Source organism: Piliocolobus tephrosceles, chromosome 4, assembly GCF_002776525.5.
Source record: "Piliocolobus tephrosceles isolate RC106 chromosome 4, ASM277652v3, whole genome shotgun sequence".
In the NCBI taxonomy this organism is placed as follows: Eukaryota; Metazoa; Chordata; class Mammalia; order Primates; family Cercopithecidae; genus Piliocolobus; species Piliocolobus tephrosceles.
In genome coordinates, this window is record NC_045437.1 from 136,215,413 (window position 1) to 136,231,949 (window position 16,537).

A 16,537-nucleotide genomic window follows, 5' to 3' on the forward strand; every position below is an offset into this window, starting at 1 on the left:
GTCTCTTACTCATTCAGATTATTTATTAAGAGCAAAAGTCGGGCCATCCCATCTGTGTGATATTGCAACATGAAAAGTCACATACATACTAAGGAGACCCCATAGAATTGAGAACCTTTCAACAGTACAGAGCCATAGATTACAAAGTTAAAATACAAATGATCCCCCAGATTTGGCAGGAAACAAGTACAATATGAGGAGGCCTGGAATGGAAGGGCACTTACTTTTCAATAAGGCAGTTACAAAATGGGAAAAAAAAAAAAAAAAACCCAAACCTCATACCCCAAAATATACTCTGATGAGCGTAGCAGACAATAGAAATATAAAAGAGGGATCCTGTATAACCCTCTGTCATTGGCAAATGTGTTCATTACATGAAAGCAACCGAAGGGCTTGTGTTTTAAGATGCAAGCTAGATGAAACAACTGACTGTAGACATTTCTACCTCAAGAACAGTTCATATCTTGCCCCAGGCTGGATTCTACCTCAAAACATCAGACCCACTTTACCATTTCTAACCATAAACTTGGAAACAGTCTATAATACAATGAAAGGAATAAAAAGGCACCCCTAAAGCACCATGCTTCCCAAGGCATGATCTTGAGCTCGTCTGCCCTTCAGTTCAACTGCCCAGCTCAGTAACAGGGACCAGGAGCCAGGATCAGCTGAATTATACAACCTCAAAGGATCACCTGGAAGGCAGATGTCTGATCAAGAGATCATAGACCAAGCCCATTTCATGAGATTTAAATGCTAGGACAATATTACATCTTCCACTAGGGCTTTTGAACCCTGGTTTTAAATTATGGGCTAGATCTGTTATCCCCTACCACTCATTTTGCAAAACTCAACTGGCCTAAACATTTCACTCAATCTTGAGTTCTGCAGGTTGGTCCCTGAGGGCCAGGTTGGCCTTGGGAATTTCTGCTCAATTTTAAGTTCTCAAGAATCTGAGGGCAGCTGACTTAGACTGAATTAGAGTTATCCTGTAAGTCAGAAAGAATGTTAGACAGGTCAAGAGGGCCAGAGGTTGGTTCTGAAGATGCCATATGACTTCAGGCACATCTTCATGAGTTTTAGTTTCCCCATCTCTAAAAACAGAAGATTGGACAACAGCAAGCTTAACAGACTTTCCACCTTGAAAATACAGCACTTCTCTGGCACTGAGACCCTTAAGTCCTGAAGCTTTGTTTTCTCAGTAAAAACAGTGTGAAGTCCTTACAGGAATCTAAGATACAAGCCCTGGGCAACCATGAAAACTTTAAACTTCATGCAAAGCAATGAAGTTATAAATCGTCCAGCTGAACATTTTCCTGATGTCGTGAGCATCCGTTTTTGTGGGGCAAGCACAGAACTGAGTCATCTGTCTTTTAGCAGGCTGCTAACATCTTCTCGTCCCCCCCTCTCCTCTCCCCCAGCTTTGGCAAGAATAAGCCAGCCAGTAGGGTTTTCTCAACATTCTCCAACAAGGAACTGAGTGGACTATACTCAGGGGTAAGGACGGTATACCAAAGTGTCCTAGCATTGTTTCTTTCCAAAAGGCAAACGCTATGCTTCGGGACAGCGCCAGCAATTAGGTGCTTTGCCAAAAATAACTTGTCCCGTGTGGCCCCCATGGGGCACAGACTAAGATGGAAATTACAGAGAACATAGAAAAGCCAGAGGTTTACAAAGAACAGGCTTCTCCAGGAGGTAGTGGGTTCTCTGTCCTCGGAGGTGTTTAAGTCCAGACTGCTCAGCCCCTTGGTGGGACGGTTGTAGGCAGAATGTCAGCACCTATGTGGAGACAAGACTGGATGACTTGACAGCCCTTTCCCAACTTTGAGATCTTGTCATTGTAATGACTGAGAGCGCCTCTGGATGACTTCCATGAAGCAGCTGCTCTGGGATCTATACCAGGCACAGCCTCCCTCAACAGGCAAGGCACCCAGAGTAAGTTCCTTCTTCCATCCTCTCCCTCCCACCAGGCAGTTGCCCTGCAGGATATTAACAAAAAACCTCCCATAAAATAAAGAGCCAAAACACCAAAATTAGATGCAAAACTGCAGATGCAAATAATTATTACTATCTGTTCTCTGAAAGGCTAGCAGTGACTATTTAGCTATGACAGGAACATCTAACGACTTGGCAGCTGTAACACGTAAGTAAAATTCCTCTTCATTTTACAACACTGGTCTTGAATACTTTGGTTTTTAATCTTTCATGAGATTCAGCTATGATCTTTTTTACATGCTGTTGCCAGCCTAAGAGTTTGTTCTTTGAAGCAAGAAGTTTGTCCATTGGTTTTTTAAAAATCTTAAAACATGAATGGCAGGATACGGATGTTTCCATGTGGGAACCTTCATGGCATATCAAAGAACCATACCAGGCTGGAAGTGAGGCAGGAACCATACTCTTTAAGAAGACAACACCATTTCTGGATTTCAAATTCCAGTTTTGCCCAGAAGCACCAAGAGGAAAGAAGGCAATGCTGCTATGTCACAGGTGGAGGGAAGCGCCAAGAGTCCTTGATGGGTGGTATAAAAATGGTGCAGCCAAGATGAACACTGCTTTCCCCACACCCCACTGCTCCCTGAAGCCAGACCCCGTTGCTCTGGAGGGCCTGGCCACTTCTCACAGGCAGGAGTCCCTTCCGCACAGATAGAGCCACCAGAAACTGCAGAAGAGGCTAAGGCGAGTGGTTTAGTGGTTTGATGAAAGAACAGATTTCTGGACATAAGAAAAACAAAGGTTCAAATAGCTTTGTCTTTTCTCTCACCTGACCTGTTGAAAGGTCAGGTTGAAAAGGTTGAAAAGATGCCCACAACCTCCACTTTCCACAAGTACCTCTCCTTAGAGGAAAGACAACAAGGGGCCCAAGTGGACACACAGTATCTGGCTGAAGGTAAAACGTTTCCCCAGGTTTCGCTTTGGAACAAAGATTCTTTCAGACACACTTGAACAGATGGATCCTACCACCATATATTCTTGTGCAGAAGCTACTGTCTCTCTCAACTGGGAAAACAGATTTGCTGCTAAAGAAATAGTGATGTGACCTACACGCCCACAACTCTGGTTTACATATCAGAAAAGTACACTTTTTTATTCATTAAGATGTGGACATTTCCATGGAGCAAGTTAACAATACCTTAACCTGCAGGCCCCATCTGCCCCTCAGCCTTCTTGGTGCCTGTATCAACATCTTTCAGCTGTAAGCAGGGAGAGAATCTCTATAAACACAGTGAATGTGAATGACTGAAAACACTCACAGAGCATTGGAACATGCCGTCCATAGCCAGGAGGCATACCAAAATAGGATGCCCTCACGGTCGAGTATATTCTATGTACACCCATTTATACATATGTAATCAAAAAGGCTGCAATCTGCTAGACATGCACTTTGAACACAGGCGAAAGCTTTGCTGCAATGGAACACATTGCATTTTAGTGAGCATGGTGACCCTGTCCCCATTCCACAGAAAGCGTAGTACTCTGCTCCACAGAACTGAGACCTTTGGACACTCCGCCACCCTGCTCAGTAGTGGGTGTAGTTCTGACTTCTCTGTGATGGTGCTCAGATTAAGCCATCTGTGAAACTCTGCCAGGCCAGGCTGTCCATTCTTCTTATTTAAGGCTTAAGAAATAACTCAGAATTGAAACTAAGTAGGAAAATGACATCTTTGACCACACGTCAAGATGGTCATAAATCAGAATCCAAATCCTTTTCTTCTCTTTCTTCCACCCTCCTACCCCATACCCTCTGCCCTCCACTACACAGATTAAAGAATTTTGCAAAAGCATATTTTTGGATATAAAGCTTTGTTTTCGCAGGATACTTTGGCTCTGATATAGATTGAGGAGTTCAACGTTTTGAACAAAAAATTAGGTAATTTTCAAAAATTATTTTAGCAATCTTTCTCCCTAAGAGGGAGGCAAATTGTTCACAAAAATGAGCATCAGATGGAATTGACCTTTGTTGCCCAAACTCATGATTTGCTGATGACCAGAGCCCAGGGAGTCAAGGCCAGCCAGCCTTTCAATCCTAAGCTGGACTTCTGGGCAGGAATCACATGGCCCCTGGCAGCTTGCATGGTGGTTGTGAACTTAGGATGAAAACTTCTAAAAACACTTACCCTAAATTACTAAATACGTCAGTGTGTCAATGCATTTATTGCCAAGAAGCTTGGCTGAAGGTCATAATATCTAACTGCACCCCAAAAAGTGAAGCATAGTGGGGTGCATAAGGGATCGTATCATCTGTGAGGGTCTCTATATCAGCGTTTCTGGAACCCTCAACAAAATCAGTTTTGCACATGCAACTGTCCTGAAATCCTTATCTGATCAGAAACTTCCTTGTTGGTGTATCAGGATTTCCTCCACATTCTAGCAGTTAAGTGGTGAGCAACAGAAATGGCAGAGGTCTCAGTAATGAGAGGTGTGAAGCAGATGTTACAAGGCTGGTACTATTAGTGACAGCTCAATTAGCCAATACCTACTGATTGAGTGCCTCCTGTGTACAAGGCACAGGGTGAGTGAGGGGGACCAGTGTCAAACTGATCTGCTGATAAATGACAAAGCTTGCAACAAAGCGGACGGGATATCTATGTCGCCAGCGGGCAGCATGCAAGTCCAGATGTGGGTCTGCTCATGCACTTCCACGGTCAATTGCACCTTGCAGCTATTCCAAGCTACGGCTCACATGTGGCAGCCTGGTGGAGAAGAAGGTGATTACCAAAATATTTCTTATCCCACATTTCCAGTAGAATTGACTTAATGCTTTGTTGAATGCTGAAATACATAGTTTTAAATTCTTTTAATGATCCTGATTTTTTTAGTCCAGAGTTATCTTAAAAGAAAGTCTTTCTATACACATGCTGAATCATGAGAATATAATCCTCCTGACCAAAAAGATTTACAATATTTATCATTCAAACTTTTTTATTTACAATAATATTTAACAGTCTTTATGGGCTTAAATGTAGCAGATATCACCTGTGCATCAAGCATTACACTTCATTCCTTTAAGATGTGCTTCATCCTCACTCAAGCTGCTTGCCACCCTCCGATTTCTGGTCCAGTCTACTCTTGTTACTCTTCACCATGTAGATGAAGTAGGCAAGGGTCTCTTTTTCATTCACAGGTATGTTCCTGAAGTGTCGACTCACAGTCTATGTGGGGAGAAAATACCAAAGTTCCTTAAACCAGGCATAAATCACACCGCAAATTCTACATTGTACAAAGAGGGGAACAGGGAGTTGTTTGCAAGCTGTGACGGGAATTACAAACGCTGCAGAACTTCCTGCTGTGTGTGGAACTCAGAATGCCCTTTGCCCTTTCTCCCCAGGGATGTAGGTGGTTTAATTTCCAGGATCCAAAAGTAGCTTTTTAACCTACAACTCTTCAAGGTGCAGTTCTATTTCAGTGGCAGCCAACCACCTGTCATGGCATAATTTCACAGTCATACTCATGGAGGAGAGACAGGGACTGCTCTGGTTGGCCAGCTGCTACCAAACCTCTCAGGCCTTGAAAGTGGGAAGAAATGTATTTTTTAAAAATTGTGGGGCAGGCGTGGTGGCTCACACCTATAATCCCAATGCTTTGGGAGGTTAAGGCGGGAGGATCAGTTGAGGCCAGGAGTTCGAGACCAGCCTGGGCAACACAGTGGAGACCTCATCTCTACTAAAAAATTAGCCAGGTGTCATAGCATGCACCTGTGGTCCCAGATACTCAGGAGGCTGAGGTGGGAGGATCACTTGAGCCCAGGAGGTTGAAGCTGCAGTGAGCTGTGACTGTGCTATTGCACTCCAGCCTAGGGGACACAGCGAGACCTTGTCTCAAAAACAAATAAAAATTGTGTTAGGCTGGGCATGGTGGCTCGCGCCTGTAATCCCTTTGGGAGGCCGAGGCGGGCAGATCACCTGAGGTCAGGAGTCTAAGACCAGCCTGGCCAACATGGTGAAACCCCGTCTCTACTAAAAATACAAAAATTAGCTGGGTGTCGTGGCAGGCACCTGTAATCCCAGCCACTCGGGAAACAGGCAGAGACTCACTTGAACCCCGGAGGCAGAGGCTGTGGTGAGCTGAGATCATAGCAATGCATTCCAACCTGGGAGATAGAGCAAGACTCTGTCTTAAAAAAAAAAAAAAAAAAAAAAAAAAAAACTGTGTTAAATGAACAGCCAATTGAACAAATTGAACAGAGGTATCGGAACCCCAAAATTCCTCTAAGTAGTGCATAACTGCCTCCTGAAAGACACATCAGATTTGAAGGAAAATGCATCATTTACTAATACTCCTAATACTTCATTCTGTAAGTAATGAGAATGCAGGTCTCCTCCTGTCCCACCTCATTCTTTCCCTTCCACCGGAGAGAACACTGGCAACGGGTGATGTTATTTTAAAGTAGGAGAGGCTTCTGACCTCCTCTGTGTCATCTGGACACTGGTGAAGAAGTTGTTTAAGAAAAAGTGACGGCCGAGCAAGAAACCTCTAAAGGAAAAACCAAAAATGAAATAGGCTGGAAGCCTTTCAGGAAATCTCAATGGATCAAGGTGACTGAAACAGATAAAAAAAAAGACAGAAAGCTAGACATGAAGAGTGATTATCTCTGGATGATAGAATTATATTTTTCTTTTCTCCATTTTCCAACTTTTCTATGACAGGCAGAAAAATATATTAAGAGGGATTAAGAAAGAAAAGAAGGATAAGAAAATACCTGCAGAAGTGAAAAAGACAGAATTATCAAGCCAGGCAGTTCATGTATTTTAAAAATGGCCAATGGAGCACGTCCCCCTACTCCAAACTGTGTTAACAACTCAGGGCAGGAGAAAACTTTCTTGGGTGCCATTCATTAAAATACTTTCATTACCAACACCAGAGTCGGAGAAATCAAGGGAAAAAAAATAGCTCCTGTAGAACATCAGGAAGGTTTTGAAATGATTAATCTGACACACAAAATGATGATATCTGTAAGAATCTTGCTAAGCCAGGCACAGTGGCTCATGCCTGTAATTCCATCACTTTGGGAGGCCGAGATAGAAGGATTGCTTGAGCCAAAGAGAATCACTTGAGCAACATAGTGAGGCCGCGTCTCTACAAAAATAAAATTAGCTGTGCACAGGGGTATGCACCTGTGGTCCCAGCTACTCTGGAGGCTGACGTGGGAAGGATCACTTAAAGCTGGGAGGTTGGGGCTGCACTGAGCCCAGACTATGCCACTGCACTCCAGCCTGGGTGATAAAGCAAAACCCTGTCTCCAAAAAAAAAAAAAAAAAAAAAAAAAAAGAATCTTGCAAAAAGGATTCAAACAAATGAACACTCAGGACTTAGAATCTGGAGTCATGAGATCCCAGGCTAAATTCAGCTATCAACTTGCTGTGTGATTTTAAGCAAATCCTTTCTTCTTTCTGTGCCATGGTTTCTTTTCTGGAGCTGAGGCCTTTGCAGGTCTAAAGCTGTGGGGTTCTAAATTGTGCCAAAGAGGAATACGGAGTTGCTTCCAGAACTCTGGAGGAGATTACAATTAGCAGACACACACAGTAAGGGAGAATCAGGGTAACCATCAGCAGCAGCACAATGCTGGCTCTCTTTAGAGGGCAATTTTGTCTACCTACTTCTGCTAACTGGGCCTTATTGAAGCCTGGTCTGGTCTGCAACTTGTAGTGTCGTTTATAACGTCGTAGGGTGTTCACTTGCAGCTGGAACAGATCAACCTAGGGAGAAGAGGAGAAAAATGTTAACCATCACCTGACCAACCAGGACTCACCAAGAGCCCACTATGTGCCTAGCACTACACTAAGGTAGGGGTGAGGATGGGGAGGGCTTCAAAAGAGGTCTTAGAAATGGTCCATTGAGGACTAGTAACTGGTTGGGAGGGCAAAAGTAACAGTGGAAAAACAGTTCTGGCTGGCGTGGGCTGATCTCACACAACTGGTGGAGAAGGTAAAGCTTAAGCTAAGGAGAAGCAGGGTCTGACAAGGCACTGAGAAACAGGGTAGGGAATAGGGGAAAAGATCAGAGCACAGAAAACTGGGAGAGGCACAGATGGGCAAGGGGGTCACAGGCAACTGTGATGGGTTTAAAAGGTGAGAATGGATGGTAGCACATCTAGAAAAACAGAAGGAGCTATCACAGAGGGTAGAGGGTGATGGCGCAGGATGGGTCTGGTGGTGGTTGTTGGGAAGACTGATGGGGGAATACAGAGGGAGATGCTATAGCAACAAGCAGAATGAGATAAAGAGGTTGAGCTTTGAAGAGGCAGTGATGCTAGAAGGGACACCAAAGATGGAGAGCAAAGGCAAAAACCAGAGACATCCTGGAGGAAGACAGGCCAGAATGAGGCAGCGACTAGATAAAGGGGCACAAAGGAGGGCAGTGGGAAGAACTGTTATCCTCAAATAGCTCTTTCCTAGGCCCAGCCTTCTGATATTAGAATCCTTAACCTCCCTCCAGAGAAAGTTCAAAAGTTACTGTAGTGAATGTGCAAACCAGCAGGTTAGGGTTGGGGTCTTTGCAGATGACTGGATAACAGAGGGGAAGGGACCCCCCTTTTTGTTTCTAACAAAGAAAGAGAGGAAAGCTGCATAGTCATGAAAAATCGAAGGCCCATAAAGTTGGGCTGCCTTTACCTGCCTCTAAAAGAGCTGTTCTTGCTTCAGGCAGGTGGAGAGCACTTAAAAACAAAATGAATGATCAATATGAGGGGCCAAAGTCCTTCATTCTTTTCAAAACATTCCTTAAAACCTTTTTTTTTTGGTGAAAACCACTTAGAAATCGAATACATCCATTTCTTTATAAAATAACAATAATGCTAAAAGCAACAGCAAGATTCTGTAAACCAACATTGGAAAAGGGGACACAGGGAGGGGCAGAGGGAAAGGGCCAGATTTTCAACGGTTTCCTCCACATCTGCAGACAAAGGCCCGCCTACTCTTTCTATTCCTACACAGTCATTTTCACTCTGAGTGCTAACAGGCGGTTGCCTTATGAAATATTCATGTGTCAAATATTCAATGTACACTATAAACGGTTCTTCTTTTGCTGAGTCTTGAGTGAAAACAATTTAGTAGAAAGAAAATCCAATATTCCTTCCTGAAGCCTCACTTAATAGACACAGGCACCTGAAGGGAAGGCGGCCTTCCAGTTTGAGAAGCCTAGGTCACATGGTCTAGCGCAGCGGTTCTCAACACAGCATGATTTTGTCTTGTAAAGGAGGTGTGGCAATGTCTGGAGACACTTTTCGATTTCATGACTCAGGATGGTGATGGGTAGAATCCCATGAGGGGATGATGCTGAGGCATGCTGTTAAATATCCTACGATGCAGAGGACAGTCCCCACAACAAAAACTATCTGACCCCAAATGTCAAACCAGGTCCAGTTTAGTCAACTTTGAAATGGATCCTTGGAAACAGCCTGGACTAGGTGTCAAGAAATCAGTGAGAGAAAATCTGAGCTGGTATGAACTGATGACCTACATCTTCATTTTTTGGGGAACAGACTTCTCCCAAACCATTACACACTCTCTAAAGGTTTTAAACAAGGTTTTAAAAAAAGTGACACTGTGGTTGTATTTATGCATTTGTCAGGGGCGTCTTGCAGAAAAACAGCGTGGTCTACTGGAAAGGGCCCCAGACTAGAGCCTCCAAACTATATACATGACCTCGGCTCTCTGCCTGTCCATAAAATGATGAGGCAGTCTGACTAGTGGGTATCCAAGCTTTTAGCTCTCAGATTCCACATTACTATAATTCACTTTTCAAACAATCCACAGCAAAACAAAGGGGACTAAAATTACTTCTTAACACAAAAAGCAGACCAGGCCAGAGGTGAGGATCAGATTAGAATCCATTTTTCCAGCTTCCGCAAATTGATTTCTTTGACCTTTACCTCAGGAATGTCAGTGTCGTGCTCGGGAGAATCTCCGCCATCGTCACTTGTCTTCCTCTTCCTTTTATTTCGGACACTCTGGATGAAATTTTTGTGAAAATCACAGATATACAGGTGCCTTACCTGACGGACAGAAAAATCAAAGTCAGAGTTGGCTAATTCCTTGGAGACAGCAACAGGTATCTGTCAAACTGTGGGGCTTCCGTCCATTGCAGGGCATTGGAGAGAGAGAAGGAAGACAAGATGTAGGCCATCATTCCTAGAAGCTCACTACTGAGGTGCAGAAGAACACAAAGAGAACGCTAACATCACACTTTGTGGCATATCATACACCAAGCCTCCAGTGAATGGTGAAAACAGTAAATGGTACAGATTCAGCAAAGGAAGAGATTCCTGCAACAGAGATGCTCAGGGTGAAGGGCCCTGGCTAAAAGGGAGGACTTTAGGCAGACAGGAAGCATTCCAGATGGGTAGGAGTGCCAAGACTTTAGAGTTCCCAATGGAGGATGACAGAAAGAGTGAGTGAGGAGGCCCAGGGTACAGTGTCAGTTGGGTGATGATGGCTGCCCATGTAGGAGCATAATGAAAAAGTGAGGCATCTGGGCGGTGGGCATGAGAACAGCTTAGACTTTCCTTCCGACAAGACAGAGTTCCTCAAGGAAGCAGGGAGTAATGCGACATTTTCAGAAGACCTGTAGGAGTCATGAACTTATAGTGGGCTGGAATGCACTGTCCTGGGGAGGAGGAAAGCAGGACACAAGGGACTGTGGCAATGGTATTCGGGACACTTTATTTTTACACTTACAATAGCTACTATTGTAGGATAATAACTCTCTGAAAAACTTTGTTTCTATGTGTCAATTTATAATACTTGCATTATCTCACATCTGATCCACAAAGAAAAGTGGAAAAAGATGTGGAAATTCTTACAAGGTAGAATCACATACAAGAAGGTGGATACTACAGATTTTCTAATACAGGATGGAGGTAAGTGAAGGTGGCAGCAACAGCTAAGACATGAAGAATCCTCCATGGCTGGCTGGAGGAGCCACTGAAAAACCTTACAGAAACTGAATGCCTGGCAAATGACTTGGGGTTGTTGATAGTGAAACAGCTGTTTCACAAATGTTCTGCAGAGACTTCTGAATTTGAGTTTATTCCTTAAATCCTTAAAGATAAAAGTAAGCTGGCAGGAAATTGCATCAATTAATGCAGACCTTTTCATGGAAAAAATAATGAAAACTGTTTATTCAGATGAATGATCACTTTCATGTGGCTGAATTAGTGAGTCATGAATACTTTTAAGTTTATACCGTGATGGTGTCTTGCAGACAGGAGGTACTCGAAAAATGTTGATGTACCAATATAGGAAGTCTCCTATATCTAAAAGTGGCTTAGGCTAATGAAAGCCACCACTTACGTGGTTACAAATTGGGATAGCTTTGTCAGATTCAACTCAGACTTTCGAACACAGCACATGCCACTGTCCCTAAGAATCCCACCTAGCTGACGTATATAATACTGAACATGCTTTTCTCCAGGAAGAAAGCACAACAAAGCCCACTCTGCATCCCTGAGAGGAAGCTGGTCCTGCATGTTAGCTAGACTGGCGAGGCCACTCAGATCAACTGCTCAAGTTCACATTAACAAACTTCATAGGAGAACAGGGAGAATAGGTGCCTTCCTAAAGCTTCGGCCGGGAGATTTCAGATCAGGACAATAGAATAACAGAATCCGAGCTGTAAGATAATTTAGCAATCACTAGTACAACCCCATTGACCCCAATCCCGTTTTCTAGACGGGTAAAAATGAAGCCATCCAGAGTGAGGAAATGACCTGGCCAAGGTCACCCAGGCCTTCTGCCCCCCTAGTACATGTCTTTTCCTACCCCAGCATTTTCCTTTATACTATTCTCAACATCCATTTTTCTCCAGAAAAAAAAAAAAAAGCAGAAATATGTCAACTGGAGGTGTATTAATATTTTAATAGATCACAGAACACTGCCAAAGTCTATATAAAATGAGTTAAACAGCCTGAGTTGAATTTTTGGTGCTGTTATTTAAAAAGGTTCTCTGCTAGACTCTCTTACAAGATAAATAATCATTTTCTCCTTAACCCTTTTCACGTACATACTGGTTTTCAGAAATTTCAGAGCTCAGTGGCCTTTGGGAGTGGGGTCGGGGCAGGAGGTAGTAGCAAAGGCTCTAGTTTTTTTCTTTCACTTTCTGCAATAGCTAAAAATTCTTGTAACATAGCAGTTACTTGGAATTGAATTCCTGCCCAAGCCTGTGAGAAAGAAATAGAAACCCTTTCAGAAATAATGACTACACAACACCACCCTAAAACAAATTGTGAGTGATTCCACCTGGAAACCTTACTCCTTCAGAAGTATTACCTTTTGGGAACACTAATGCTAGGCTCAGGCTGCCCTTCTTTTACTAGACAGTGGGTGTGAAATGATCAGCATAGCTCAACGTAGGTTTTCAAGTAGAGTCAATGGGTAAATAAAAGGAGTCCTGGTTGCAGCAGCAAAATCATTCAGATGGGAAGGCATCCAGTGATCTAAAAGGATTGGAAGATTCTATTTTTTTAAAGACTGGAAAATATTATTATAAGCTGCTCAAGCAAAGCAGCTTCTAACAACCTACACAAAAGGTAGGCAGTGTTTCTAAGCGGATGAATTCATTGTCATAAGCATTTCACCTCAATAGGTGACCTAACAAGGGATCACCTTGTCTAGCCCCTTGTTTGTACTCAGATAATTTCCATTCATGCATTCATTGATAGAGATTTGTAGTAAGAAAGCTATTAACTCTCTCTCAACCACTTAAAAATAGCAACTGTCCATGCAAGAGTAGCAACTGTATTATAACGATTAACTTAAAAACAGGGGTAGGAGGGAAGAGTCTGAAGAAAGGACAGGGGGCTGGGCGCAGTGGCTCACGCCTGTAATCCTAGAACTCTGGGAGGACTAGGCTGGTGGATCATTTGAGGTCAGGAGTTCAAGATCAGCCTGTCCAACATGGCGAAACCCCATCTCCACTAAAAATACAAAAATTAGCCAGGCATGGCAGCAAACGCCTGTAATCCCAGCTAATCAGGAGGCTAAGGCAGGAGAATCGCTTCAACCTAGGAGGTGGAGATTGCAGTGAGCTAAGATCTTGCCACTGCACTCCAGCCTGGGTGACAAGGGAGAGACTCTGTCTCAAAAAAAAAAAGGACAGGAGAGATTTTTTATTTATTAGAGACTTAATGAAGACTTATGTATAGGGCTTGGAAGTAAATTAGATAGTATGTTTAAGAAATTAACCAGCCTCCTAGGTGCTGTGTGTATCTTGACACCCTCACTTCCTATCTCTGGGCCTATTTCAACCCTAAAACCAGAGAGGAAACGTGCACTCCCTTTCAGTTGAACAAGCAGTCTCTGATTTCCTACAACTGTGGAGAAATTCTGATTCTAAAAGAGAATGGATGTTAACCACTCTTTAAGCTCTTAGCTACTTTACCTGAATATTAAATATTCCCTTAACTCATTTCCAGTTCCTAATCATGAAGCAATCACTTAAGGCTTGCAGCAACAAATGTCAAACTAAAAAGTTCTTAATTGGTTGACAATAGGCACAGCTTCAGAATTGTTAACTACAAGTGGTGAAATCACACAGAAGTTTCCTATAATACGCCACAAAGAGCAGGGCAATCCGATTTAAATTTAAATCTCCACCCCCTTATTTCAAAAGAAACTACCACTAAGAAAATTGATTTCTTTTCTTCCCCCTCCAGTCACATCGACTGCAAGAGCCATTTCCCAAGACCTGGCCTTGGTCTTATTTCTCCCACATCCTAGAAAAACCCATTTCCACAGTTGCCTGCGAAGCAGCTAGCTCGGTGACACTCTGCAGATACCGAGGCTGCGGGAGCCAGGGAAGTAACTGCCACCTTTCTCTGTCTGAAGGAATAACAGGGTTCCTAGAAGGAGAGAGAAGTTGGAAAAGAGCCGGGTATCTTCATCACCCGCCCCTCCGATTCTTGCTCCTTCAAGGGCCAACAAAATTAACCCACCTCTCCCTGCTCTAAAGTCTAAACCATAAACCAATAAAACAAGTTGGAAACTGCTGTCCAATCTTCCCAGGCAGCAGGAGTCCTGAAGTCCCCGCCCCCATCCTCCCGGATCTGGGTAGAATCACAGTCAGAGCATGTCAGCGCTGGAGCGGCCTTTGAAATGCCGAGTCCAACTCAGTTCTGCAGACGCGGGGCGTCGAGGCCCACGGCGGGGAGTGCCCAGGGAGTCCCGACCGCAGCCCGGGGCAGCGGACGGAGAGCTGGGGGCGCCGGGGCCCAGACGCGGGCGGGGGCGGACTCACGCTCTTGTCGATGTCCAGCTTGAGTTTCTTCTGCGAGATGCTCTTCTGGACCCTCTTGCTGAAGGAGGCGTTGCCCGCGGGCCGGACGCAGCGCTCGCCGTCCTCGATGAGGCAGCAGCTCTGGCCGTAGCCCGGGGCGGCGGCGGCGGCGGCGGGGGCGGCGGCGGGGGGCCCTTCGCGGCTGTCCTCCTCCGTGCTGAAGCCGTTCATCTCCCCGCCCCGGGCCGGTCCCTCTGGGGGAAGGTCCCCGGTAGGCCACTCCGCGGCCGCGCGTGCCGCGGGGCAGGTCGCTGAGACCCCCGCACCCGAGGGTCCCAGAGTCCGTCTCCAGCCCGGGCGCTGCCCTGCCCCGCGTCCGAGAGGCCTGGGTCCCTCGGCCCCCGGCTCTCCGCCTCCGGAAGCCCCCTTCCTCCCCGCTCGAGGCCCCGGGGTCGGCTCCCGCGGCTCGCAGGGCCCCGCCGGGGGTCACCCGGAGGAGCCTTCTGCCGGGGGCCCAGAACCGTAACCCTGCAGCGGGGGCGTCCGGGAGGGCGTCCCAGGAAACAGCCGCTCCCTAAGGACTCCGGGCCTGGGTTGCCAGGGGGTTTCGAAGGCCCCCGCCGGCTCCCGCCTTCTTTCGGCTGCGGGGCAAACTCGCTGCCGGGCAGCTCCCCCGGGGTGGCGCGGCCTCCTCGCGCGGGGCCCGGCCTCGAACCCGCGGCACCCGGGCCCCGCGGCTCGTCCGGCCCACTCCACCCCTGCAGCAGCTCAGCTGCGCCCCGAGTCCCGCGGCAACCCCAGGGCCGCCCGGCCGCCGCCCGCCGAACGCGCCGCACCACAACAGTTCGCTCCCCCCGCCCTCCGCGGGACAACGGAAGTCCCGCCTTCACGCGACCATTGGTCTCATTTGCTCTCTGGGCGGGGCTGCTGCCGCCGCTGGCGCGTCCCATTGGGCGTCACCGCCGCCAGTCTCCGGCGCTAGGCTACTTCCTGGACTCTGCTGGGATGGGTTCAAAGTAGAGAAAGTGGAAGAGGAAAGAGTTACCCCGGCGAGAACTGGGAACCGGGCCGCAGACTCTCCGGCCCCGGGGAGGGATGGTGAGCAGGAGCCTGGCTGGACCGAGGGCCAGACTCCAGGAACAGAGGAACACATTCGGGGACAGACAGTTGAGACGCGGAAGGGGACGCTGAGGGACAGACTTGAAGGAGCGGCATATGAGGGGACCTAGAAAGGATAGAGGTGCTATCATGAGAGGGACGGACTAATAAAATGAAGGGCCAGGGCCAGAGGACTCGCGGATCCATGGGAGGAAGGGTGGGTGAAATAGGACAGAAAGCCAGTCATGGCGGGAAAGACAGAGGGACAACCACATACAGATACGTGGAAAGACATGTGGAGGAGGTTATGGGGGATCTTGCAAGGTAGTCGCAATGTTGGGGGTAGCCGATCCCTTCCGGACTGTGGCGAGTGGGACTGGCTTGGACGGCGCGGGGAAAAAAAAGCAGAGGGGGAAAGGAGACCCTGAGGGGTTTGGGCGACCCCTCCACTGGGACGAATGGGAAGTCCGAATGAGGTCTGGAGGGTGGACTAGGTGAGCCGCGGGCAAGAAGAGAGGCTGCAGGGGAGATGGAGTGAAGGCTGGGAGTGGGGTCCAGGGGCCAATCTCGGAATCTAGATGGAGAAGGGCTGCGGTGTCTTGGGTCCTCCCTGGTGCTCCAAGCTGTAGTTCTATTGCTTTGAGCCCCCAGGTCTACCGGCGAAGTGAATGCGCCCTGCCAAGACCCTGCGCTTGGTTTCAGCGCCCAGGGCGCCACCTCCCCTCCAGGAAGGGCCATAGGATATCCTCTGGTCCAGCACTTCAGTCATGCCACCCTCCAACTGGGCAACATGGTGACTGATGAGGTCATGTAGGGCTGGGCAGCGTTTTATGGACAGGAAAGAGCAGAGGATGTGTTAGGTGATAGGTAAGCAAGTGTTAGGACTAGAGGGCATAGAAGGAGCTTCGGGTTTGTGTCCTGTTGAAAAAGGGGAAGCTACCAGTTTCCATGTTTAGAAGCAGATGTCTGGTGATCTTAAGTTTTGCTCAGTGGCCATAAACGCATTTGTAGCATCTGAACTGGTAATTTCACACGTGGCACAGCCATTGTCGGAAACAGGCCTACCAGAGATAATATGAAGTACAATGATGTTCATTATGGAATTATTTATAATAGGCAAAATAAAATAGAACCTCAGAATTCCAAAAGGGAAGTAGTTAAGTAAACTACCTAAAATCTTCAGAAACAGATACTGTGCAGTTAGCATTTAAGGTAGTTTCAACATCAATGTAAA

General features: G+C 46.4%; 1 protein-coding gene across 2 annotated transcripts; it reads right to left on the minus strand.

Annotated features, from left to right (window-relative positions):
• On the minus strand, nucleotides 1-15,084 carry SAP30L (SAP30 like). 2 transcript variants are annotated; one of them, XM_023226929.2, is made up of 5 exons: nucleotides 14,227-15,078; nucleotides 9,866-9,988; nucleotides 7,593-7,691; nucleotides 4,972-5,147; nucleotides 1-4,688 (listed from the first exon to the last, which is right to left on the minus strand). In XM_023226929.2, the coding sequence occupies exons 1-4, from the start codon at nucleotides 14,434-14,436 to the stop codon at nucleotides 5,019-5,021; spliced, it is 561 nt and encodes a 186-aa protein (XP_023082697.2). In that variant the 5' UTR covers nucleotides 14,437-15,078; the 3' UTR covers nucleotides 1-4,688; nucleotides 4,972-5,018. The 2 variants fall into 2 exon arrangements, with proteins under 2 accessions (XP_023082697.2, XP_023082696.2); XM_023226928.3 differs by having other exon boundaries at nucleotides 1-5,147; nucleotides 14,227-15,084.
• Between the last annotated feature and the right edge of the window lie 1,453 nt (nucleotides 15,085-16,537).